This window comes from Lissotriton vulgaris, chromosome 10, assembly GCF_964263255.1.
Source record: "Lissotriton vulgaris chromosome 10, aLisVul1.2, whole genome shotgun sequence".
NCBI lineage: Eukaryota > Metazoa > Chordata > Amphibia > Caudata > Salamandridae > Lissotriton > Lissotriton vulgaris.
The window spans coordinates 8,659,197-8,685,365 of record NC_141698.1 but is presented as its reverse complement, the minus strand read 5'-3'; the positions used below and the strand labels follow the sequence as shown (position 1 = coordinate 8,685,365).

Genomic DNA, 26,169 nt, shown 5'->3' with positions numbered 1-26,169 from the left:
CAGCCGATATGGGCAGTGAAATGGTGTCATGAATGTGTGCAGAGGCTTCTTGTAGGAGGCCACTAAATGTGGAGCTTCAAGTATCCTTGGAGTACAACCGAGAGAAGGCAGTGCATACAGCTATGCATGATGTTATTCTTGCCATGCTTAGGGTGACTTGATCTGATTTCGGCACGTTCAGTCCTCCATGGCAATGGCAAGTGGTTCCGTCTACTCCCGGGGGGCTGTCTTGGGAACAGGGACATTTTCACTGCCTTACTGCACTGCAGGTGGTCTTAGAGGTTTCTGATGTTTGCTGGGAAAAAGTTTAAAAAATGTACAGCTTCAAAGGCGGCTCCACTGATTAAGGACTTCTTACAAGATGTGACTGCCATATGAGGTGTCAGTCTGAATCAGAGGGTTCTCTTCCGTAAACAACTTTATTTTGATAAAATACTGATCAATTAGGTTGCCCAGTACCTCAGAGTAAAGTCAGATGAAGCAAAATGTGCGCTCCTGTATCCTCAACATTCACAATTGCAAGTAAAATCTACATTCATTACAAAACACAAAGAAAGAGGATACAAATACAAAAGAATCAAACCAGATCGTAAGGTTTACTTCATTTCTCTAGGAAAGAAGAAAGCGCTAGAAAAATATAAATTACATCATGAACAGAGAACACAAAATCCAAGTGGGAACTGTAGTATGATCAACCTCCACTCCCTACAAAGACAGTGGGGCCAATGCCCCTCCCCCCACACTGCAGTCTATACACACTTCAATAAGCAAAGAAATGCATTTACAACTTATAAGCCTCCTTCTCAGGAGGAACATAACATTTTTTTCTCGTTTCTTTTCCCATTTGGGTTTAGTTTATAAAAACAAAAATCACAGTTAAAAAAAAAACAAACAAAAAAAAAAAACACACAACCGCATCCTTTTCGCTGCTTAAAAAAAATAAGTTTATATTTATAGATATTCCTTCAGTGCTCTTTCATATCCCCCCCCCCCCCCCACTAAAAAAATAAAACAAAGGAGAGAAATGTTAACAGTCCTGTTTGTACAAATGCAAAAAGTGTGTCCAAAATCTCTGGAGGAGCAGTTAATCACTATAAAACATCATGGGTCTCCCACAGCTGGCGATCGTGGCTGGGGAGAGAGTTACACACCACACAGTTAGTGAAAAATTGAAGACATAAATCTATTCTGAAGAAGAAAAATAACTTAACGGAAAGGAAAATTACTCCTAAAAACAGTCAGCATCGAGGATCGATGAGATGCTGGTCATAAGATGCCCTTGGTGGGGACGATCCAGAAGCGAGGGAACACATTGCTCATAATGGCCTTCAAAGTGTGAGGTCTGAATGCTTCCATCATTACAGCTATCCTAATCTTCCTATGCCAAGACACTCGTAGCTTGGTCTTCACTGGGGGGTGAGGGTTGGTTGTGCTTTGTTCCAAGATGTTCATGTCCAACTGGCCACTTAAACGAGGAGTTCTTACGGACGGTAGGTATTGGGAAATCACTCGGTACTACGACCGACAGTCATGGGTTCCACCAATTCTGAAGGAGCTGGACGGGGTAGAGCCCAGGTGGTTCACAGATTTAATTGCATAGCACCCAAGATTGTTTCTGTGCCGCCACAGACTTGCTTGCTTTGCACCACATCATAAGCGTTGCCTTGAGTCACACAGCCCTGGCCAGGCTGTCATTGCAGGCCTTATATAGATCACCAAAGGGGTTGCTCTAAATGGTTGCAGGCCTTGTCCTGGATCAAAAGCAGGCCTTTGGAAAAGAAATGCTTGTGTAAACCCTCGTCTTACTGGGCTCCTCACATTTGCCACCCAGGTTACACCTTGAACCTTAATCAACCACATAAGGACATCCAGAACCTTCATGAGCTCCATGCTACAGTTCCTCCCTACAACCAAAAAGTACACATTGATTGTTAGAAACCAGGTATGAAATGACAAGTATTAAAAGCTTTGTCATGGTCTGAAAGGCCTATGGTGACACCAAGAAGCGCAACTTAATGTGAGGTGTGCTTCAAGCAGGCAACATCTACACACTGGACTCAGTTGGGAAATAAATGCGCTTGATCATAATTCTACAAAAGCAACAATCTGGTTAATGAAGAAATAACATGATGTGTTTGATGACCCAAACGTTTTACCGCGACATTCCCAATTCTCTGTGTGGTGGTTAGGCTTAGCACAGTAAGCAAGTAAGGATTCTGGAAATTCACCAAGGACAACTAGTGAAACACAATAAAAACTTGCAAAGATCCACAAAGACAAAATTCAAAATGCAAAATGTCAAGGTGGTGAGCCTAGCTGACGTTATCAGTTGTTCATTCAGCAACCAATACCCTGGAGGCACACAAACAATCATGAAACCTCTTCTACTGTATAGGATACAACCAATCCCCTGGATGTACAGAAACAAAATCAAGTCTCCTGAAAGTGCTCAAACTAATTCCAAACACTTGGAAGAGCAACATGCCACCAACAAACTCCCAGAAGTATTGACACTACCATCAAACTCCTGGAAGTGCACATGCTCCCAATTTACAGATGGAAGAGCACAAGCCACAGCTAAACTCCTTTTCTACAATATCCCTGTAGGTGCCTTGCATGGAGAGCCATTGAACACCACCAAATCCCAGGAGCTGTGCAACCAAAGGAGGAGAACAAGCCTCTATGAGGTGCACACGCAACCTCTAAATCCTGAGATATACCACAGCCAAACCGCTTAACATGATAAGCTATCATCAAAGAAACCCTTAGCGTTGCACTAAATACCGCTAAACTCCTGGAGATGGAGGAACCACAACCAAGCATATGGAAGTTCACAAACTTCAACCAACCCTCTAAAAGTTCATATCAAACAATCAAACCCCCTGGAGGTGAATAACCTCCACCCAATTCACAAGGTGTACCATTCTGTGCATGGTCTGATATGACTTAAGTGGTGTGTGTCAATATGGCCATGAAACTGTTCTGCATTCAAACTACAATGCAAAGTGGTCTCATGCCCCACATTGAAGTACGCACAGAAACAAAACAAATCCTCTTAACTTTAGGTTTTCTTCCATATCGGGGACAGACAAGAGGAGAAAAAAAATTTGCAAGCCCTCATGCCTAGTCTATTTTCCTTCTGTGTAGGTGAATGGCTTTCAAATTTACACCCCACCTACTTATCACTACACACTGGCCCTTTGGAGACCAGCCAATCTCTGGATGCAGCCCCTTGTCCCCTGTGGTGCCTGCCCGCTCCAAGGTGCACCAGTTGGGAAATAATGAATGCGCATCTAGCAGCCCCCTCCATCCAACCGGAGGAGATGCAACTCTGCCTACAAGAATCAGGAGGACCTAAACAAGATGGGGAAGGCATGGCTTCCATTTGGACGGGTATCTTTCCCACAGGAACGCAGAGAAAGGGCCACTGCCATCTTCACTCTAAAAAAAAAAAAAAAAGAGACATACGCTCCTCGTAGTAAGGAGAACTGCCAAACCTGGCCCAACTGCATCAAACCCCAATATGATATTTGTTACTTTGTTCCAAGTGCTTTCCAAAATCAGTTTTAAGATTTTCAGAACAGTCAGGCACTCTGCCCTTTGCATCGTATCCCTTGGCTATCCACCATGCAATCATGGTATCAGACTTCCAGGCAAAGCCCCAGCCGTTAATACGTTGAGCCCCAAGCCAATTTGTTGCCCAATTTGCCACCATTTCTATACCTCCAAGAAAGACCACTAAACCCCATGCAGGCCACACTAAAAATCCCACTCTAAATCCACCTTTTATAATCCAGGTAAGGTTTCCAAATCATACCCCAGCCTCGGGCTGTCCCTCACATCCTGTTCCCAGGCTCTTCCACATTCCAGCCAGGGCTGCTTCACCAACCCGAGGGCATGCTTTGGTGCTCTTTCCAAGCTGGTTGAGGATTCGTTTCAAGGCGGTGGTGGCTTCTCCCACAGCCTGCTGATACCTCACATTTTTGGTCTACTCTGTGTTCAGGTGCATCTCCACCTACACCAGACTACTCCTTTCCATGCTCCAAAGACGGCAAGTGAAGGCTCGCTCGCAGCTCCTGCCATGTGCGGATTACATCCCAAGCAGGGATACTCCAAAGAGAGATCTTCTTCCGCTCTATCGCCACACCTTTCCATTCAACCCTCATCTAAAAGAACCCTTTATTTGGACATAGGTGATTGCTCCTTCCACTCAAACTACTGTCTGGCTTCAACCCCAACAACCCTTCCTGCAGCTGACCAGCTGCTCCTGGAACTAAAAGGGGACATCTGTCATGCCACAGCAGGGCAACTGGGAGCCTCGAGCTCTTACATGTAAAGAATTGCCTAGGTTCTGTCTGTCCTAATTCAGGACCAACATATGAGATTCAAACGCTCCCCCCCCCTCCCCCCCCCCCCCCCGCCCCCCAATTAAGCCCTGCAATCTGTTGGGTGGGCAGGGAAAGGGTATAGACTGCAAAGATAACGAAGCAGTAATGGTCAGAACAGGATGAAAACAGCAGTGTAGCATGGTTTTTAGTCCCAAAGCAAACTGCATCCTCTGGTATCCAGATTCTGATGATGAGCAGACCTGGTGGCAATGCACAGAGAGCCTCAGCCTCTGCCTTAACGGTACTGTGGTGAAGGGAACCACTAGGATCTGACTCAAGAGTTTAACACTGCAAGTTGTTCTGTGTTTCTGTAGAAAACGAAGTCCTTTGTGCGAAGTGGCCAGATGAATGTTCGAACTGGAAGCTAGAGACACCAGAGGCAAGAAGTACGGCGTCCTAAGCCCCTCACAGGGATATTGAAGGTCAACCCTTTTTGTATGGGAGGACAGCAGCAAGAAGAACAGACATGCTGGTCGACGCTTCACATCAGCAGCTTCCCGTTCCTGTGGATTTTCAGGATCTTCCCAAGACGCTGCTTTGCGGTGGCCAAACCTTTCTTGGGTCGTTTCCCTGTTAAAGACAGGCAACAAGGTTAGAAGAAAGCAACGACTCAAACAAACTGCATAGATTAGAGTCAAGTAGCATGTGATGTGACCCTTGCCCCACTGCTGCAACTACCACTAGATCCGCAGTCCTCCCCTGTACACCTTTGATAATGTCGACAGCAGCAGACGCTTGGAAAGCATGTAAAGCTTGCAACAGACAGGACCAGCGGCCTCCTACTTCACCGCCCAGGCTACCATTAGGGGTACTCAAGGTACTGCCTTCAGCTCGCTGCCCCTTTCTTAGCCCCCTCACCAAGCTGCCGATAGGGTCACTGGCCTCAAACCCACAGTTCGTCAAGAACCCAATCTATCTCCTGTTCATACTTCAGTGCCTCACTTGAAGTTTCATTTACGGACGGCCGGCTCGCCATTCAATAAGGGACATCCAACTGAGGCAGAGCTCACCCAAGGCCGAGACAGTCTACTGGCCCTGAGTAAACGCTCTCAAAACCTCCAAATATCACCTCTTCCCACTCAAACATTTTCCTTTCTACTGCGCCTGGAATCTTGGAGTTCGTTTAAACTGCGCTACCCTTGCATTCCATTTTTTCTGAAAAATTTACAATTTTGTCCAAATTTGTTAAGACTCAAAAACTGAGCTATAATTGTTATTCTTTTAAAATGAAGTCATTTGCAACAGACTTGGATTGCTGTTTCCTTTTAAAAAGGATGCCATAACTGGGATGAGACGAAGTTGAGTCATAGACAGAAGCAGCTTTTTGAAGCTCTAATTTCAACACTGCACTTTTTTTTTTCATTTTTAAAACCATTTTTATTGTCAAAAAAAGTGAACATTGATAAGTACAATGTAAACCTTGAAAATGTGCAATCGTGCACAGTTAATAAAAAGACACATAGTGGACACATCACATGACTTCAAGGAAGCAGCATTACTACATTCAGGTTATCTGTACATCACAAGCCCTCCCCTCCAGGACATCCCATCTTCCCTCCCTATCATTCCGAATCAGTATCACTTTCCATCTGAGGTGGTTCACAAATATATCCTCTATATTCATTCCAGGCTCCCCAGATTCTCCCCCATTTTCGCTGACATTTCCGATTTAAATACACCACCTTTTCGGCAACCATTGCAGAGTCCATATCCGTGCTCCAGTCTCTGAGCACCGGTGACACGTGGGACCCCAGGCCTTGGCCGCATTTCGTTTCGCGTACACAATACCCAGTGTTGCCCAATCCTGCATCGAGTTGCTTAAGTCATTAGGCTCCCAAATGTTCAGCAGACAACGACGCGGCTCTGGGAGCAGCGAAACATTAACCACTTGAGATATTGTTCGCATAACCTTGGACCAGTAATCAGCAATGAATGGGCAATCCCAGATAGTATAGTAGAACGTCCCCGCCTCCCCGCAGCATCAAGCAGTACTGGTGTGTGGTTCTTCCTATCTTATGTGACCCTGGTGTAGTAGACACGGTGTAGGACTTTCAATAGTATCAGTCTGAGCCTTGATGATACAGCGACCTCCTGGGGCGACGAGAGAGCGGTTGGCCAGTCCAACTCGTCAAAGTCACCTAGTTCCGCAGTCCAGGTGGTTTTAAGTCTGTCCATGGGGTCAGGCATGTTGTTAATCAACTTACGGTAGACCAATGAGGTCGCCATGCTAAGCATGTGTTCCGTAAGCAGTCTGTCCTCTAAAGGACAGACTGGTAGCTTTCCTTCAGCCGGCAGCACCGACCTAAGGGCATGACTGATTTGCAAATAGCGGAAACGTTCCGCTTCCGCCAAAGTAAATTGGGCCGTGAGTTGGTCAAAAGTGAGGATTTTACCCCGCCTATAAAGGTCTCCAATTGTCGAAATGCTTATATGATCCCAGGTCTCAAATCCCTTACTATTACAGAGACGGCCGAGGCGGCGTGATACCCAAAGTGGCGTCATCTGTGTGATCGTGTTCTGACACTTGAGACGAGCCGATGCCATGTGCCAGAGCTTCACCGTGTGAGCGCTGGGGCCCACAAGGGCCGCCACGCCTCGAGGATCATAAATTGCGGCCATCACTCCTCCGGCCCCTAGGTCATATCTATCCGCCTTGAATGAGGGCTCCGTCTGCGGGGCGTGGAGCCAGTGATTTATGATCTTTAGCTGTGATGCCCAATAGTACAACTGGACATCCGGGAGGGCAATGCCTCCGTCAAACCATCCTCGTACCAACTTTTGTCGGGAAATGCGTGCCGGTTTGTCCCCTTATAGTAGGCCAGAAACTAGCGCGTTTATGGACTGAAAGTATTTGGAAGGCACGAGAAATGGAGTGTTCTCCAGGATATAAAGCAGTCGCGGTAACATCATCATTTTAAATAACGCAGCTTTTTCTAGCAGAGTTAGAGGTAGGGTATGCCAATGCCTAACATCCGTGTGAAACCGTTCAAGCGGTGGCTGCAAGTTACAGTGTCACCCACACCCCCAGATACTTAAAGAGTCCGTCAGTGACCATCAGAGGGCAGTCGTTCGGGAGGATCGGTGGGGGGCCTTTGAGGACAAATAGTACCGACATGGACCAATTGATGGTAAATCCTGAGGCTCGCCCAAAAATCTTACAGATAACACTGCACTTTTAAGGAAGGCAACAGCCCCAGAGTCCCTCAATGACACGTGCTGGCCTATCTGCTCTTTTTCCTTGCTCTTCTAAACCAAATCCTGGAGCCCTGGGCTCAGGCTTCACAGCGTTCTTGACAGAAATGTCCACTCTGATCACATTTCATTCAAACATTTTCACATCAGAATGACTTTCACAGCCATGAAAAAGATCCTCTTTCTTTCCTTCTGTGATGGCAGAATCTATCAAGGATGGCCTCATGTGGAGAAGTGTGGCTCAATGGCTAGACCAGCAGACCCTGATGCAGAGGCCTGGCCCGGGACCAGGGTTCAATTCCCGCCTCAGCGGGTCTTGGCTCAATTTCCTCGGACCTGATAATTCTCGCCTCAGTGCCTATTCTAATCATGGGTCCCACTCTGCAACTCAGGGCAATAGCTTGCTCAATCTCCACAATGGCCCCAACAGTGCTGGGATGCCTGGCTTCACCTTGAGGGTGCCCAGGAGTGGACATTTCACAGGGAAAAGCCAGGAAGGGTTCCACAGCGGTATGCGTACCGAGCCAGGAAGCCCTGGTTGGGGTATAAGTGCGCTTTACAAGTACAAATTCAAAATTCAGGGCCTTGGGCTGCCTGCAGTCGATCAGACCCACACAGCAGAAGAAAGTTCAGTTCACGAGAAACCTTGAGGCGCATCAGACCCAAAGGAAAGGCATTATAAAAACGCTAAGTTCGAGAGGGCACACCAGACCTCAGGTAAGTTGTACATCTGCCATAAAGGCTGTCAGAGGTGGAGACCTGAAAGAATGTTGCAAACTATCTCCTGACCCTACTATATTCCAACACCCTTGACGTGTTCTAGAACAGTTCTGGAGCTTCCACTTATAGAGGGCGGTTCTAATAGATATAATCAATTTAATGAGAGAGATCAACTAACTGCGGGTAATAACATTTTATTTTATGCCGAAACGGGGTGGGTTCCGGGGACGATATCAGAACCACCGGGAAGGAGGGGGGGGGGGGTTCTGCTTGATATCAATATCTGCAGACGCACTGGCAGCAATAGTGTAAACCATAAACCCCTCAGATTATCTTCCTATATATAACTTGACCAATTTCCCATTTTGATCAGCAACTAATGTGGTTCTTGCAAAAGGGCTTTCTTTTGTACCCAGACAGAGGATTGGATACATCTGAATTGGGAAAAGGGCTTTCATGCTTTCTTCTGAAGTACTAGACCTAAAAAGTTCTTCTCCAATAAGGAACAGATATCAGATTCCAACTTCTCTGGTTTAAAAACCTCCCTCGGATTTTATACCTACTTGAGTCAATTTTATCCAAACTAGGTATAAGGAATCTGCGACTAGATGTCTATAAGATGATGGCCTAACGTTACCCTAAGCGGTTTCCACATTTACACACTACAGGAATCTGTGGGATCAGAAAGTTAAAGCTAGAACTAAATATCAGTCATCGTTTGCCCAGAAGTCCATCTCAGGTGACCCTATCAAAGGGAATCATCGCTGTGGCTATTGCCACCCCTGTGACAGTGCTACTGTCACGGACAATTTAACTTGTGGCAAGACTAGAATCAAGCTCTACCGCCGTAAACTGTAAAAGGTGTAACGTCATATTTAATCATTTGCCCAAGCAATTTGAGCTATGTTGGCAAGACAGGAAGAGAGTTGAGAACGAGGTTCAGTTAACAAAAATTGGCTATTTGCTACTAAAACAAGCATTTGCAATGCAATAGGTCTCGCATTAGTGAAGTTTGAGCTATTGGTATTGGTATTGTAAATGACAAATTTTTTATTAATGTTTTGTTTTTAAAAATAGCAAAATTAATAGCTTTGTCATTTACAATGCCAATAGTTTTAACTTTCGCAAATGTGACACCTATAGCATTTGTAGTGCAATATGTGTTGTATTTACGTGACTTACATGTATTAATATTACAAACAACAATGGCTTTTAATTTTTTTAAATAATTAAAACTTAAATAAAAGTTATTGTAATTTATAATGGTAATAGCTTAAACTTTTGTAAATAACTTTTGTGAAGATTACTACTTGTAATGCAGTATTTCATGATTGCACTCGGAAGTGTAGAGAAATATTGTAAGAGTTTCATGGCAGCACTTCAATGCGTCATTGGCAATCGCCGCAGAAGAGAGAATTATTAGTGAAAGGAAGTAGTGCTGTAGAAGACAGCACACGACCGATCATCTCGCCACCACCCAGTGGTCCTAATCTCTGCAAGCTTCACACCTGGAAGGGGAAGCAGGCGCCAACAGGAGCCAGAAGCACCTCGCCACCATACACTAAATAGCTTCCACTGCATGCGTGCCGTGCCGCGAATGTTAGAAAAGCAAACAAATAGAAAAGGAAGGTGGCGGTCACCATGTTTGAAGATATAGCCAACGTAAAAGCTGCAATGATGTAAAGGCAGCCGCCGCCTTTCTTTTCTATTTAATTGCGCCATTGTTAAAGGATGAAAAAAGGAATTATTTAAAGAAAAAGCGCGACGTTTCAGTGCTTTAAAAAAATGCATTTGTTAAGGCGCACAACGCTTGCTAAAAAAAATGCTGTTGCGGGATAGCATGTCCTGCCTGCAAAGGTATGTAATTTAAAGAAAACAAGCTGCACCGAGCCCTGGACGCCCGCCTTCAAGGTCACTCTGGTCTTTTCTTTCTGCAGTACAGTTCCTGCACTCGCAGCAGTCACAACACCAAGCGTGGGAATAGGCTCCTTACGATACCTTTGATGGGTGTGGAAATCGGGCGCCAGCTCCCTGCCCTGCTGTTCCTGCCTGCCTGGCACCACTGTCGCCTCCGCCGTTCACAGCGTGGCACCACTCAACTCAGCCCTGGAGGTCCCTGCCTCAACCGCCCCAGTTGCCAATCACCTCCACTGCGGCCGTTGCCTCGAGGTTGCAACGTGGACAGCCGCAAAGACCACGAAAAGGGAGGGTCTGTATTCCTCTCCTCTATCAAATGTCCAGTGGCTCCTATGGGCGGCAGCGAGCACAGCCCAGATGTCAGAATGCAATCAAGATGGTCACCATTGTAAATGCATGCCGTCAATACAGTCAGAGTTGATAATAAGTAAAATAACTTCACTACGCAGCACCTTCTCTGTTGCGCAACCCGTGGGTTGAGAGCCACCCGGCCTCTACCGCGTCACGTCGCATTGCCAACTGCATGGCCTCTGGTTCGCTGCGGTCCCGTGACCACGCGCGCAGTCTCATCTCCCCGGATTCCTGTACGCGATCTTATCAGCCGTGGTGGTCGCTGTGACTGCGACAGACTCCCTCCCGCGGAAAGAAGCTGCCCGAGGGGATTACCTGCCGAGAGAGGCTGCAAAGTTACACCCGGGCAGCGCCGAGGTCTTCGCTCCTTCCACAGCCCGAGTGAGTGGGTGGACTGTCACCGCGAGGAGTCCAACAGCCCCGGTGAGAGGGGTGGGAGTGAGTGAGTGAGTGAGTGGGTGGACTGTCACCGCGAGGAGTCCAACAGCCCCAGTGAGAGGGGTGTGAGTGAGTGAGTGAGTGAGTGAGTGAGTGGGTGGACTGTCACCGCGAGGAGTCCAACAGCCCCGGTGAGAGGGGTGAGAGGGGTGGGAGTGAGTGAGTGAGTGAGTGAGTGAGTGAGTGAGTGAGTGAGTGTGTGTGTGTGCGCCTCAGGGAATCTGAGGCAGGGGATGGGCACGGCACCTGCCTGGACGTGCGCGCCCACGAGGTGCAATTGACGCGCGTGCCCGACCCCCGTCTCAGATTCCCAGGAGACCGGCGACAATAGTTGTCGAGCTAGACGCATGCTTCGCCTGCGTCCTCTAGCTCGACCTAAAAAGCACCGGCCCCTATGGTGGATCACTGCCTTGAACTTGGACAAAGAAAAAGGACCCAAGGTGGACTTTTCAGAAAATAGCCAATATCCATAATCAGGACAACACGGCTGTGACAAAGGGCCTCTTTTGCATGGTTATCCCCCCACTTTTTGCCAGGTTTTGATATAGTTTCAAATGTAGAGCCCAGGGTCCCTGCCAACCAGGTGCCCTGTGCCAGTGCTCTTTGCCTAAAACAAACTCCTGATTGGTACGTCTGTCCCCTGTAAGTCACTAGAAACTGGTGCCCTGGGTACCTAGGGCCTGCGAGCTGAAGAGGATCCCTTGGGATCCCCCTCGCTGGGACCATGCCACTGCCCCTGCACCTTCCATGCCCCTGTGACATGGCACTCTGTCTGGATGCCATGCCAGCTTACCCTGCCTGGCAGCATAAGTAATTCACCCCACTAGCAGGCCTCACAGCCCTAAGGCAGGGAGCACTATACCACAGGTGAGGGGATATTTGCCTGAACAGTTATGCAGATACAATGTTAGGCACCAATTCCCCATATTGTGTCAGTGAAGCCCTAGAGAGTACATGGGCTGGCAACTGGACAACCCGAGTTCCACAGCACCATGATGGCTTCACCGAACCAAGGAGTGTTTGGTACCAAGTGTCATACCTCCTTCCCCAGAAGGGCCAGTACACGAAGAGGGAGGCTTCCACCTTTGAAACGCAACCCCCAGACTCTGCTGCTAGCAGAAGATGGCAGCCCCCGGTTTACACCCCCACATTGGGCAGGAAAACCAGCGGGAAAATTAAAAAAAGATAGGTGTACCCACCTCTGCCAATCCTACCTCTAAGTTGGGTGGAAGCAAGGTAAAGCACACTTTTCAGTCCTCGGCATCTTGAGGATGTGGGGACCCCTGCAATCGTGGCTAGGTCTATTCCCCCAACAGCAGGAGGGTGGCATAATACAGGGTATGGTCACCCAGGGTGAGGTGCCCATTGGCCCTATCTGCCACTCCCCTAAATCGCCTCCTGAATGTAGTATTTAGGTGGCTACCCCAGACCTGGAAACCAGATCTGTAACTACCTAAGAAGAAATAACACACACTGCTGCAGAATCCAGAAGACAATAACTGCCTTGGCCCCAGCCCTACCTGCCTGTCTCCAGCTTGGACGTTACCTGCGACCTGTCCTGCAACAATGACCTCAAAAACCCCTGGAAGGACTGTTGCTTTCAATAAAGACGCCAATCCCCCCCAAGGACAGCAGACCTGTCCAGAAGAAACTGAGTCCAAAGACTTTGGATCCAGGCAGATCAGCATCCCCAGCTCACTCTACACAAGACGGACAGGGGCAGAGTCTGAGTGGCTCATCTGTGCAGTGAAGTCTCCCCGGTGATCTGGACCTTGCGTTCAGCGTTGCCCTCTCCTGCCCTTCACAACAGCACCTGAAGTGTGAATCCAGAGGCTCCCCCCGAATGTGACAGACTCCGGTAAGAAGACTCGGACGTTGAAAGGCACCAGTGGACCCAAAGCACCTGGGCCTTGGTGAGCTGAACGAACTGTACCCCTATGCCCAACCCTCACCCTAACTTACCTCTGCTGTTTTTGGTCTTCCTGCAACCTCTGGTACCACGCCCATAGCCTCTTAGCCGTCACAAAAATCTCAGCTGGGCGCCAGACATCGAATTTGCACCCGGCTGCCCCTGTGCCGCTGGTGGCGTATGCTTGGTGCTGCTTTGTGACCCCCATGCTTAACCTAAATCCCAAAGCCTGGCCCTGGCAAATGATTTACTTACCTGCATGCAGTGTGGGTTCAGGCACCCCATGTCTCTATTGGGAAGCATTGGGATGAACTCTGATTTGGACCTCTGCACCTGACCATACCTGTGCTGCTGGTTCTTCAGTTTTGGTACCTGCCTGACCTGGCCCTTGCTGACTTTTGGCTTTGAAGACAAACTAAGTTCGATAGTCACCTGTTAACCGCAATATTGTTTTCACCATACGATAACATTGGACAGTGTGAAAAAGTTTCTAAGTGTCAATTTTTTAAAGTGAAAAGTATTTATATTAAAACATTTATTCTCCTTATAATGAAGGTCTGGGTCTTAAAATAAAGCACAACCAAAGTATAATTTTAAAAAATTGGTCTGGATCACCTCCTTGACTCATGTCCTTTATTGATCATGTGTGTGCAATAAATGTCTTACACTCCTCTGTGTTAAGTCCAAGGATGCTCTCCCCCACTACCCCTTCTAGAGTACTTTGGGTTTTGCATTGGGCCCTGTACATTTCTAGGGAACCCCTGGACTCTGTGCACAGTATTACCACCTGGTGATAATATCATACACAGAGCCAGCTTCCTACAACAGCAGATAGAGGAAAAAAAGAGGAGTCCGAGTAAAAAAATCCAGAAAACGTCTAAGTGCCTCAACGACCGAATTCAGTGTGAAAATCCACGATCGGTGCGGCACAAACTGGTTTCTCGGACCTTCATATTTTGTGGTTTTGGCAGTTTATGTAGCTTTTCCTTTATAGGTCTCCGCCTACGCAGCGCGCAGGAAAAAGACCTGTAGCAATCAAATTGCCTTTTCAGCCAAAACATGCACGCTTTGCATTGCTTTTAATTGCACGTTTGGCGATTCCCTTGCAGGAGCGAGCTTTCAAAACCATCTGTTAGTAATTAACAGATGGTTCCTGCTCGCTCCCGCAAAATAAACAGGCTCCGGCACCCTTCTCTTTCCCCTCCCCCTGCTGCCTCCTTTCAGAGCGAGGCCCGCGCGCTTGTTCATTCTTTCAACGGCGGGCTTCGCTTTGTTGCAGATCACATCGGGTTCGGAACCTCAGTCACTTTAGATCTTTCTTGGCAAACTATCTCACGTCCACTCTCGGTAAAAAAATATTGTTGCCTCTTTAATTCATCACCCACACCGGTCTCCAAGACGTCTTCACCACTCGCACAATAACGTCACAACGCCCGGATCACACACCGGGTCACGATTCTCTGAGAAGCGCGTGGACGTGGAACGCAACAGGAGGCTAAGTAGAAAGCGCTGGACACTACACTGTGCGTGCACACGCCCCAGTCGACTGCAACGGCCTTGTATGTCACGTGGGTAGCTTCAAACCAACCGGGTTTGAATGCTTGGTGTCCTGCCCGTAGTATGAGCGGCAGATCGATATAAGATGGCGACCGTGGAACCGGTGAGTCTTTCTAGCCGATAGGAGGAGGGGGTAGCACGTGCTATTCGGGGACGGAGTGAGTGGGAGGGTCATCCAACCTCCGTCGCCCGGTAATATTGCGGGAAAGCATATACTGGCAGAGTGTGGGTTTCGTAGAACATTCTTAAACTAAATTTAAAAGCAGGGGTCTTAAACCGACCCCGCCTTAGGCCTGTTTTTTATACCCGGTAGAGGTGGTCCTGGTAGTTGATGTAACCGATCTTCGCTCTACTAATCTGGCCATTTCTTGCTGTGTGTCCCTGTTTATCTGCTTGCCTAAAGTATTGCTGCATGCCTGCCATCTCCCCACCCCCGCACAAGCCAGTTCCAGCAGCCCTCTTGGGTCAGCGAGTGAACACTGGCCTGCCTGCTGCTGCGGCTATAGAGGACTTATATAGTGACCTCAAACTGGGTTCCTTCCGCGGGCCCTGTTGTGGCCCCCATTTGGGAAAGCCTTTCGTTTCCTATCCGATGATCAAGTGATCGTTTTAATTAAATTAAAAACTAAGGTCCCAAAAGCGAGACCTTTTGGCTATGCCAATGCTTGTTTGATATGGTTCTCTACCCTCCTTTAGTTCATTAGGAAGGATGTAGGAAGTGTATTTACTTATTTTGTATTTTCATTAGCAATATGCAATTAGCCCGGCATTTTCCCCTAACAAAAGGCTACCACTATAAGATGGCCGCCCCGGAGGCCATCTTTCAAAGTCTGCGCTATTTTTCCATTTCAGAGAAAGGGTTTGGAGGCTTTCCCTTTCTTCAATGGAATGTTTCCTAATAGTCATCTCCTGAGCTTTGATCGCGAATCTATTGGTTTAGTAATTTGTGCACAGTGAAGTTTGAAATTTCTTGTTTTATGGGCACTCTCTCTGAAGATGGCTGCCATTTTTTTCTGATACAACCGTTTCCCAGGTGCAACGCATCCATGTGCATTAGGGAAGGTCCCACGTCCTCCTCTGCTATGAAGGTGTCTAGGCAGGATTTATAACCAAAGCAATTGCACAACCATTGTTTGAGCAAGTTTGACAGAGGAGCGAGCATTCGCCAGGGCGCGGCGTCTCCCTGCTCATGTAGTATTCGATCGGAACCTCTCTACGGTGCAAGTAGACATGTGGCTTTCACTTGCTTTCCCTCACCCCCAATTAAGTGGCCCACAGGGGCATGGACATCGCTTGTTGATTGCCAGACTTAGGATGCATGTTTCCTAGGTCATTTTCTTTCTGATGGGGATCGTTTTCCATCCCGTTTTCTTCATTGTGAGGCCCTTGTGAGGTTTACATCTATGTGTAGCAATATAAAAGGTAACTGGAACAGCCACTGTAGGTATATTCTTCTTTTCCATATTCTTTAGTTACTTGGAAGATTGGCTGCCTCCTAGATTCATAATGGCCTAATCTTTTGATTTACTTCATCGATTCTTCTTGGTAGGAGTTCAGGAGGAGCCCTGTGACTGCTTTGGAAATATCTACTTCCTCTACACTTTCCTGATACCAGCTATGTGGAAACCAGTGCATATTTACATACATATCTAGATCACTAATAACAAGATTAGAAGATGTTGCCGCAGGTTTTTGACATATCAGCCAAATATGATACACACCAATTTTGGTTGATGATGGGTGCATTATTTTTCACATGGCTAGGTGATGGTTGCTTAGGTTTCCCTGACTTATTTTCCTAATTGGTACACTCTATGGGTGTATGGATTATGGACTTGGGTAAGTATAGGGTTACTGTATTTTCTCTTGCACTTTGTCTTCTCTCTTGGGTGTTACGGAGCTGTGGAGAAGTGTGGCTCACGGGTTAGAGGAGGCAGACCTGGAAGCTGAGATCGGCCCGGGACCAGGGTTCAATTCCCCGCCTCGGCGGGTCTTGGGCTCAAAAAATTCCACGGACTCGATAATTCTCGCTCCGGTGCCTTCTCAACTCATGGGTTCACACTCTGCGACTCTGGGCAATAGCTTGCTTAATCTCCACAACGGCCCCTCACGGCGGGATGCCTGGCTTTCACCTTGTGGATACCCTGCCGGGGTTATCTCACAGGGGAATACCAGGACGGGTTCCCTAAGCAAGCGCCGGGAAACCCTTTGTGGGTAGCTGTGCGCTATATAAGCTCAAATACATACATACAATACCAGGACGGGTTCCCTAAGCAAGCGCTTAGAGACCAGTTGGTGATTTGCGCTATATAAAAAAAAAAATCCTGTACTTCTGAGGTGCCTATGCATGCATGGAGGACTTCCTTTTGTTGTTTAGTTATTCAAATACCTCTTTCTATTTTTAAAGAACAGGTGGGCAGTATTTTTTTCCCTCTTTATCTTGGTTGGAACTTCCAGCCTATGCCCTGAAGAAGGTGGGTGTTGGCTGGCCATGGTACACCGAAACGTGGTCGGCACCTGCGTTTCTGCCTCTCTAAAATTGCAATGAAATACTAATGATCAAGACGACAAAATCATATGCCATAAATAGTATGAATACTTTAAATTGTTTGAAGATATGCCTGACTGTGACCTGTAAATGGTTTTCTGGCTACTAGCCTTCCAAAATATATCAAAATTATTCATTGCATTTTATAATTAATTTTCATTTGATTCAGGTTTGTTCTAGATCAAAGAAGCATGGTACAGTATAGTTTTAATAAATTGTTGGAAGATGTGTTAAGTGTGAGTGGTATGTATAAAGTTGGTGAGGGTGATGAGATTTAGTTCATGAGGGTGAGATGGTTCTCTTTTGCTCAATGATTATGTATAAGTTACTATGTTCTAAAAAAAAGTGATTACGGTGTTGAGTTTATAAATAACAAGTATACGATTAATTCTAGATATAAAAAACCTTCTTGTATTATTAATTTCAGTATTTGACTCTTTAAAAAGAGCACTGTTTTGGAAGCGAGCGGTTTCTCTTTTTCTTGCACATCAACCCCTCATAGGCTCCAGACATCACCATGGCAATCCCAGTGGGCTACAAGATTGCGTGATGTGACTACCTTCACAAGCCAGGAGGAGGACTAGCTGTCGCCTAAAAGGAATCTATCAAATTCACAACATGCACAGAGAACGCCACATCATTCATGGAACATCTGCACTTGAAGCATCAAGTCTCAGAAAACTTCACACTGAACGGAACCCTCACCTACAGACAACAAGCCACTTTTACCAACCTCATCATCAACTTTGTCGCTCCGCTCACTATTGACACCGCTACCTCCATTCTCATCAGTGACTTCGACTTCCACCTGGAACGACCATTATTCCACAGCACTCCTTCAAAGCATGAGCAACATTGAACCCACCCAGTCCATCCCAGAATGAACTCGCACCACAAGATACATACTGGACCCCATCTTCATCACATTGCTCATATGGACCGACCATTCCAGCTTCCACTTCGAAATTAACACGCCTTAAGTCAACACCCATACAGGTTCAGCTGTACAAGCTGCAGCTGGGGCAACATCTCAGAAGCAGACTGGCTCAGCGCCCCTAGCACGGATCAACCTAGCCCCAAAGACAACCTGGATCAAGAACTGCACTGACTTCCTCGAACCCAACAAGCATAGTAGATCATACAAACTGGAATCTTGGTTGTCTTGTGTACCAGCTGGCCCAACAACACTGTAAAAAGCCTGAAAGGAAATGGAGAGCCAACCACAAAACCAGCGACAGAACCACCTACAAGCCTGCACTCAGATGCTATAAACAGCAAAAACAAGACAACAAGAAAATACCACTAGTGGGCTGCATCGAAAAAAGTTCCAACCCAAGGGTCAGAAATGAACCCGGTCAATCTCATCCAGGGTCAGTATAGAACCTGCGCAGCTCTACCTAAAAGTCAGTACTAAAACCAGGCAGTTGTACTTAAAGGTCAATACTGAATCTGGGCAGTTGTACCCAAAGGTCAGTACTGAACATGGGTAATTGTACCCAAGGGTTAGTACTGAATCCGGGCAGTTGTACCCACGGGTTAGTATTGAACCCAGGCAGTCCTTCCTAAGAGGGAGTACTGAAGCCTGGTATGTCATGCCTTAGGGCGAGCAATGAATCTCACTAGTAAAGCTCAAGGGTAACCGGTGATCTAGCAGTGGTGCATAAGGAGGAGTACTAAACTTGCACAGTGATGATTACTGGTGACTGATAACGGAGTACAGGGTGAGATCATCTCAGCTTGGGATTCGCCTGCAATTGCCACACTCACCCAGTGATGACTGGCTGATCTGGGAGGACGACGATGGCCGCCGATGAGTCAAAAACACACCCGGAGCCATGGGTGTCGTGCCTCGGTTTACTTGTGCCATTCCAAAAATGTTAGGTCCAGCAGTGTACTCGTGATCAGCCAAACTGCCAGCAAACACCTCCTGTGGAGACTCTGGTACCACCGCTGGCAAAGGAGTGGTCTGCTCCTCTTCCTCCACATCCTCATCCTCTTCCTCAAGCACTGTTTCAACCTCTTCCTCCACCTGCAGAAGCTGTTCAGCTTCCATGATGGCTGGCTTCTTCTGGATAAGTTTCCGCTGCTCCGATCTCAGCAGCTCCTGTGATGAAAAGCAGAGACAACAGGCACATTACACAAGGAAAGAGACAAATATAAGCAGATCAGCAAGTGTTACCTTCACTAGCACAATCAACCATCAGGGCAGGATTCAAAAGCAAAGGACCACCATTCCTCTAAAAGGAGCCCTCTTCAAGTTCCCACTGACAAGCTCAGAAAGTAGCATAAGACGACGTGTGCTGGGTGCAACTGAACCGATACATGAACAAACTAGGACCCGAGCTTAGGGGGCAGCATCACACGGTGTTGTGTTTTACCCCTTCCCCTAAAATGAGACCAATTTCCCTTGTGGTGTCCCAACAGAAGTACCTGTTGTGTAAGCTTAGCAGCTGCAGCTGCTAACCCAGTCTCCACCGAGGCCACGCGGGTCCCCTCCCGCACTGGACGTTCCTGCTTCGGAAGCGTTGGAGTCACACGGGCTTGAAACAAAAAGAAAGTTCAAAAGGTTAGCAATGATAGGCTCTGCCTACCTGGCTCTTTTAGATACAGGAGGCGGAAGCGTGCAGGCGCCACACATCAACTAGCAAGTTTGAAGCAGTGGTACGCCGTCAGAGGCGAGGGCAATGGCACTCCTTCAGGGGCAATGGCACGCCTTCAGGGGCAATGGCACGCCTTCAGGGGCAATGGCACGCCGTGAGAGGGTTCTGAGAGATGGGTAAGGGGGGGAGGGGGGCGGGGGGCAGCCCTTACCTTTAGGGTTCCAAGGAGCATCGTCAGTTGCCTTCTTTTTCTTTGGCCGCGATCGGAGGGCCGGGTCGTCCTCGTCTGATTCCAGGGAGGGGTAAACTGCAAAGGATGTACAACAAGCAATTACAAGAGTTGTCCACCTTCTGTGAGAGAAAGGATATCCGTAAGCACCTCTATCCTGCGCACATTCTTTAGGAGGGAGGAGAGTGAGGGCTCTGCAAAAGATAGCATTAGAGACACACAGTGAGGCAGACATGATAGGCAACGCTGAGGCTCACTACTCACCATATTCTGCATCTCTAAAACAGGTTCCGAGAGTCTCATGCTCATCTATACTGCCTTCCTCTTCATCGCTATCCATGCTGTGGTGGGCTGGCCGCTTCACCGGCCTCTTTCCAGGCCTCTCTATTACCTTCCTGCTGCCAGATTTACTCTTCGTTGGTGTGCCAAGGGGGCCACTGCCACCAGCATTTCCAATCCCGCTGCGTTCTTGCCCGGCGGCCCACCAGGCCTGGAGGCTAGAGGCTGCGGGAGAGGACGACGAGGACTGGAGGTTGGCCATGCACAGCATCCCCTGAATGGCTTCTTGTGTGCTGGGGGAGGCAGGAGCTTCACTAGGGGGACGACAGACAAAAGAGTAGTCAACTGCAGATTGCTTAGCAAACACCTGACAAAATGTAGGTATTCATAAAAAATCCAAGTACTCATGGGGGACACAAAGACAGTCTTGCACATCAGGTACCAAAAACATAAAGCCCAGTACTAGCAAATGTATGCTTGCTCGTGAACCATAGAACAGGCTGAAAACACCCAATTCAAAGTCAGTTTCATCATCCATTTGTATAATGTGTGAAGGTCGTCAAAAGGAGGAACAAGCAGCATGCCCTCCACAGTATCTCAGGAGAATGTTACATTACAGAGGACACGTGGTATATTAGCCTTCTGTCTGTTAGTTATTATTCTGGTTGTGGCCAAATATGCGTTGTGAAATTTAGAACCAGGGTTAACACCCATCACAAGACTGATCATTTGTAGGCACGATATTGCTGATTAGGACTATGTGGGTTTGTTGGATCGGTCATAAGATGAGCAGGGGCTGGTGGACACACCGGTAACGGGGCTGACTGCATCCACAAGAGTCGAGCAGCCTCATTTTTTAAATGCCACAGAAAGAAAGAGGTCCAACCGGTATTTCTCTCAAGAGTAACTTTTTAAATAATTTACGCAGACTAGAGGGATGATTGAAAAGGCGCTGTTAGGGACTGCTGCAGCTCGCCGATTCTCAGTTGTTTAAACAGTCTGGGCCATTGTTGTGCAACATCTAGACAGAGTAGATGCATGCATTAGCCACAATCCTGTGCTGTCTTGGCTAGTCTTATTTTTCCAAAATATAACCAGACCAACAGGGAAACAAGGAAACAAGCTGGGTCCAACATTTAGTAGTCGAATTGCCATAGCACAAACTGTAAAATACTGTAACATTACACTCACTCATTCCCATAGTGCTCCATTTCCAGCATATATGAAGAATGTACAATACAATGGCTGTACTGGAAATGTGTGCTGTACAAGAAACAAAGGTGGTATATTAGGACCCACCACCCACACTGAGGCCCTACCCGACCACCCACACTGAGGCCCCGACCCCACCACCCGCACCGAGGACCCACCCACCACACCCATCTTAAGTCCCAATTACAAGCTGTACAAACTGGCATCCTCTGCAGAGTGGGTTTTAAACACCAAATGCGATAAACATTTTCCCAAGCACAGCTATTCAAGGATGGGTTCAGTGTTTTGGTTCCGAGTTTGTCAAATGAGCAAAATAGTATTAAAAAGTCAGTTTCAAAGCTTTTTTCTTCTTTATACATCATCCATACGGATCGAAGAGCAACCAGCAACCAGAGAAAGCATCATGAATCCCTGGACTTTTCTCCTCCTTGCCCTACAAGAACTCTGAGGCCCTTTGGGTAAATGAAAGTGAGCGGCGCAGATGCTTTAGTTTATAAAGCTCAGACTACACACCTGTCTAGATAAAAGTTGGAGTGAGAAAGCACCTTTTAGGGCTCGCCTGCTGATGCGCTTGCGCATAGCTGGCGAAGCTCTATAGTGGCTTATCCAGAGTTTAACCACTGGCGATTCCATGCAGTGCATGTGCTTTTTAGGTCATTGCGCAAGCGCAAGCCCTAAAAAGCGCGTGCACAATGCCACCAGCCGCCTGCCTGCCTGCCTCGCATTACCACATCAAAGGCAGCCCAGCCTCCCTCCCACAAGCTTCTCAGCGTGCGCTCTGCATTTCTCCTCCCAGCGCCGGCCGTACTTTGTTTCACGGCCGCAAGGCCGTGTCTCCTTTTATGCTACAATCGAAAATATCCAAACGTTAACATGAATAGAGAGTTTGAAATGTCCAAGTCTACTCACAAGGGCTTCGCCAGTTCGCCCCCAAGAGTCTTGATTTAGTCGAATTTAGTAACATTTATTTTTTTAGTTTCAGCGCATTTTCACACGCGCATTCGCATTCCTTGTTTTCCTTTCATAGTGCCTGTGCTTGGCAATGTTCGCAGCAGACCGTGAACTGCTCGCACCCACCCTCTTGTCTTATTCCAGAGCTCCAAGCAGATGAGGACAGCGAATGCCTCTTAATGTGTTTTACATCAAAGGCTGACGGGAGTTCTGACAGTCCACATGTCCGTCTTGTTCTATTTCTTACTTCACCCGGCCGTCTCTCTAGGGCAGAAGACGCTGCCTCTGAGCCCTGCCAGGGCTGCAGCTGCTCGGCATGGTGTGCCCGTGCAGACTCAACCCACCATACCCCGAGCTCTGGCTTTTCAAGCTAGTTTGCAAGAGGAACTCGCTTCTTTGTCTCCCTCTCCCCATCTCCCCCTCTGCCTGCTCTCCTCTCTCCCCTCCGTCCTTCGCTCTCGTACTCCCCCTCTCTTCTTCCCCTCCCTCTCTCACCCTACCCTCTCTCCTTTTCCCTCTCTCCCTTTCCCTCACTTCCCTCTCTCCCTTTCCCTCTCCGTCTCTCTCCTCTCTCCCCCTCTCTCGCTCCTCTCCCCCCTCTCTCTCTCCTCTCCCCCCCTCTCCCCTCCTTTTTCTCCCTCTCCCCATCTCCCCCTCTGCCTGCTCTCCTCTCTCTCCCCTCTCCCCCCTCCGTCCTTCGCTCTCGTCCTCCCCCTCTCTTCTTCCCCTCCCTCTCTCCCTCTACCCTCTCTCCTTTTCCCTCTCTCCCTTACTTCCCTCTCCCTCACTCCCTTTCCCTCTCCTCTCTCCCAGTCTGTCTCCCTCACCTCTCTACCCCTCTCTCCTCCTCTCTCCATCTCTTTACCCTCTCCCTCTCCCTGCTCTCCTTTTTCTCCCTCTCCCCATCTACCCCTCTGCCTGCTCTCCTCTCTCCTTCGCTCTCGTCCTCCTCCTCTCTTCTTTCCCTCCCTCTCTCCTTTTCCCTCTCTCCCTTTCCCTCACTTCCCTCTCTCCCTTTCCCTCACTTCCCTCTTTCCCTTTCCCTCACTTCCCTCTTTCCCTTTCCCTCACTTCCCTCTCTCCCTTTCCCTCACTTCCCTCTCTCCCTTTCCCTCACTTTCCTCTCCCTTTCCCTCACTTCCCTCTCTCCCTTTCCCTCTCCGTCTCTCCTCCCCCCTCTCTCTCCTCTCTCATCTCTTTACCCTCTCCCTGCTCTCCTTTTTTTCCCTCTCCCCATCTCCCACTCAGCGCAACCACAGCATCACTCAGCGCAACCACAGCATCACTCAGCGCAACCACAGCATCACTCAGCGCAACCACAGCATCACTCAGCGCAACCACAGCATCACTCAGCGCAACCACAGCATCACTCAGCGCAACCACAGCATCACTCAGCGCAACCACAGCATCACTCAGCGCAACCACAGCATCACTCAGCGCAACCACAGCATCACTCAGCGCAACCACAGCATCACTCAGCGCAACCACAGCATCACTCAGCGCAACCACAGCATCACTCAGCGCAACCACAGCATCACTCAGCGCAACCACAGCATCACTCAGCGCAACCACAGCATCACTCAGCGCAACCACAGCATCACTCAGTGCAACCACAGCATCACTGGTTCAAATATGTTCTTTCAATGTTTCAAGCTGTTTTCAAGCTTTCAAGCTCTATTACAAATCATAAAAAGATGTTAATATTTCACTTCTGTTCTTGGATTTTCGTCACAATAAAAAACACTTAAAATAATCTTCCCAAAAGTTATTTACAAAAGTTTAAGCTATTGCCATTACAAATTAAATAAATTATTTAAGTATTAATTATTTAAAAAAATTAAAAGCAATTGTTATTTGTCATATCAATACATCTAAGTCCCGTAAATATAAAACATGTTGCATTACAAATGCTATAGGTGTCACATTTGCGAAAGTTAAAACTATTGGCATTGTAAATGACAAAGCTATTAATTTAGCTATTTTAAAAAATAACACAAATAATAAAAATTTCATTTAGAAGACCAATAGCTCAAACTTTCCTAATGCGAGCCCTATTGCATTTCCAATGCTTGTTTACCATTGTTAGCCACCCAATGTTTGGCCTGGTTTTGATGTGGTTTAGTGCACAGGGGTCCTGCCAACCAGGTGCTGAACTTCTGGAGCACGGAGACCTCGTCCTTGGCGACTGCTGCCTTAGTATGACCGGAGAGCGGCCATATGGTAAACCGGATTTTGCTTTTTGGTGCCTGCAGACTGCAGGGGAATGGCTTCTCTACTCTAAGGAAGATTGCTGGTAATTTGTGAAGGTCTGGCAGCCTACCGGGGTTCTAGGTAGGGGCTCGGCTGCAGGATGAGCTGGTTTCTTTACGAGTGTCGAGACTGGTGCAGTTAGGAAGGGGTTGGCACCAAAAGCCCACACTAAGTATGCACACACTATATATATATATATATATATATATATATATATATATATATATATATATATATATATATATATATATATATATATATATATATATATATATATATATATATATATATATATATATATATATATATATATATATATATATATATATGAAAAGAGAAAAGGAATCCCAACCTGTCAGTGAATGACAGGCAGCAGCAGGGTGCAGACCTCAAAGCGCCGTGGCAGACAGCCAAATGTAAAGCTCACAAACGATCCAAACTCAAGTGAGTAGCAGGTTTAAACGTTTATTTGGAAGTGGAAGTAAATAAATATATATATATATATATATATATATATATATATATATATATATACACACACTTCTCACTACGCACAGCGGCCGCTGTGCGAATGCACTACCACTCCAGCCCTTCACAAAATTCCAACGAGGAAAGCGCGTGTGCTCATGTTTCTATTTATTCATTCATTTCGGTTCCAGCATGTCAATAAACGGAAAACATGGATCAAAAAACCTTTTTGGGTTTTTTGATCAATGTTTTCCGTTTATATATATGAATGATTGTTTTCTAATGTGTTTTTATGGATAATACAAAGGCTATTATTTTAAATAACATTGTGGGGAGTTCCTTTTGTTGCGTGCCTAGTGTGCCGCTGCTGTGTGAGTGTGTTGCACAATTGCTTTACACATTGCCCTAGCAGCAGAGGCTGGGGTTCCAATACGAAGGTGGCAGGCCTTGGAAGCTTCCCTCTAGTGCACTGGGCCCATCCTGGGGGAGGAGGTGTAACACTTCCGCCCAGGATGGGCTTGGTTTGTGGCCTCGGAAAGCAGGGCTCTCCACCCAGCGGTCCAGAAACATGTTTGGTGGTAGGCAACCTAAAGCCAGTGAGAGAGCACACCAGGGTGATTTTTAGGGGGCACCTCTAAGGTGCCCTTTGAGTACATGTTCTAATAAATCCAACACTGGCATCAGTGTGGGTTAATTAAGAGGACTTGTTTGATACTAAACACTCCTGGATTCAGTGAAGCATTGTAAGAAAGTGCCCTCTTTGTGCAAGGTTGCCCCCACTTTTTAGGTTTCGCCTTGGGCACGGAGCTTTAGCTCCGCCCCCAGGAGAAATCTCTAGTTTTCAGTAAGGGGGACTTGAATACGCCCCTCTGTTCCATTGGCTAGCTCCATAAATGGAGGCTAGCCATTGGAACAGAGATCTGTCCGTCATTCACGGACCAGATTCGGGGGCGTTCCCGAGATTTTTTCCATGGGCGTTCCCTCTGTGTAGTCATGCGGCGGTGGGCGGGGTTATTTTTTTGGTTTCCTCAAGTCATGTTTTTGTCATTGCGCCGAAGATGGCGCCGGGGCCTGTCGACTTCTCGTTGCTCCAAGAAGTCCAGGTGAGTGCTCTGCCTTTTGAATACCCTTTCCCGCCCCCCTCTCCCCGTGTGTCCGTT

General features: G+C 47.4%; 1 protein-coding gene across 1 annotated transcript in view; it reads right to left on the bottom strand.

Moving 5' to 3' along the window:
* Positions 1 to 575: 575 nt before the first annotated feature.
* The window catches only part of PHF8 (PHD finger protein 8), a 102,479-nt gene continuing 76,885 nt past the window's right edge, over positions 576 to 26,169 (bottom strand). Inside the window, exons 17-21 of the mRNA XM_086940171.1 lie at positions 20,114 to 20,442; positions 19,832 to 19,927; positions 19,451 to 19,560; positions 18,788 to 19,124; positions 576 to 4,958 (exon numbers count right to left, since the gene is read on the bottom strand). Coding sequence (XP_086796297.1) covers positions 4,870 to 4,958; positions 18,788 to 19,124; positions 19,451 to 19,560; positions 19,832 to 19,927; positions 20,114 to 20,442 — 961 coding nt within the window. The 3' untranslated portion in view covers positions 576 to 4,869. The remainder of the gene's footprint in view (positions 4,959 to 18,787; positions 19,125 to 19,450; positions 19,561 to 19,831; positions 19,928 to 20,113; positions 20,443 to 26,169) is intronic.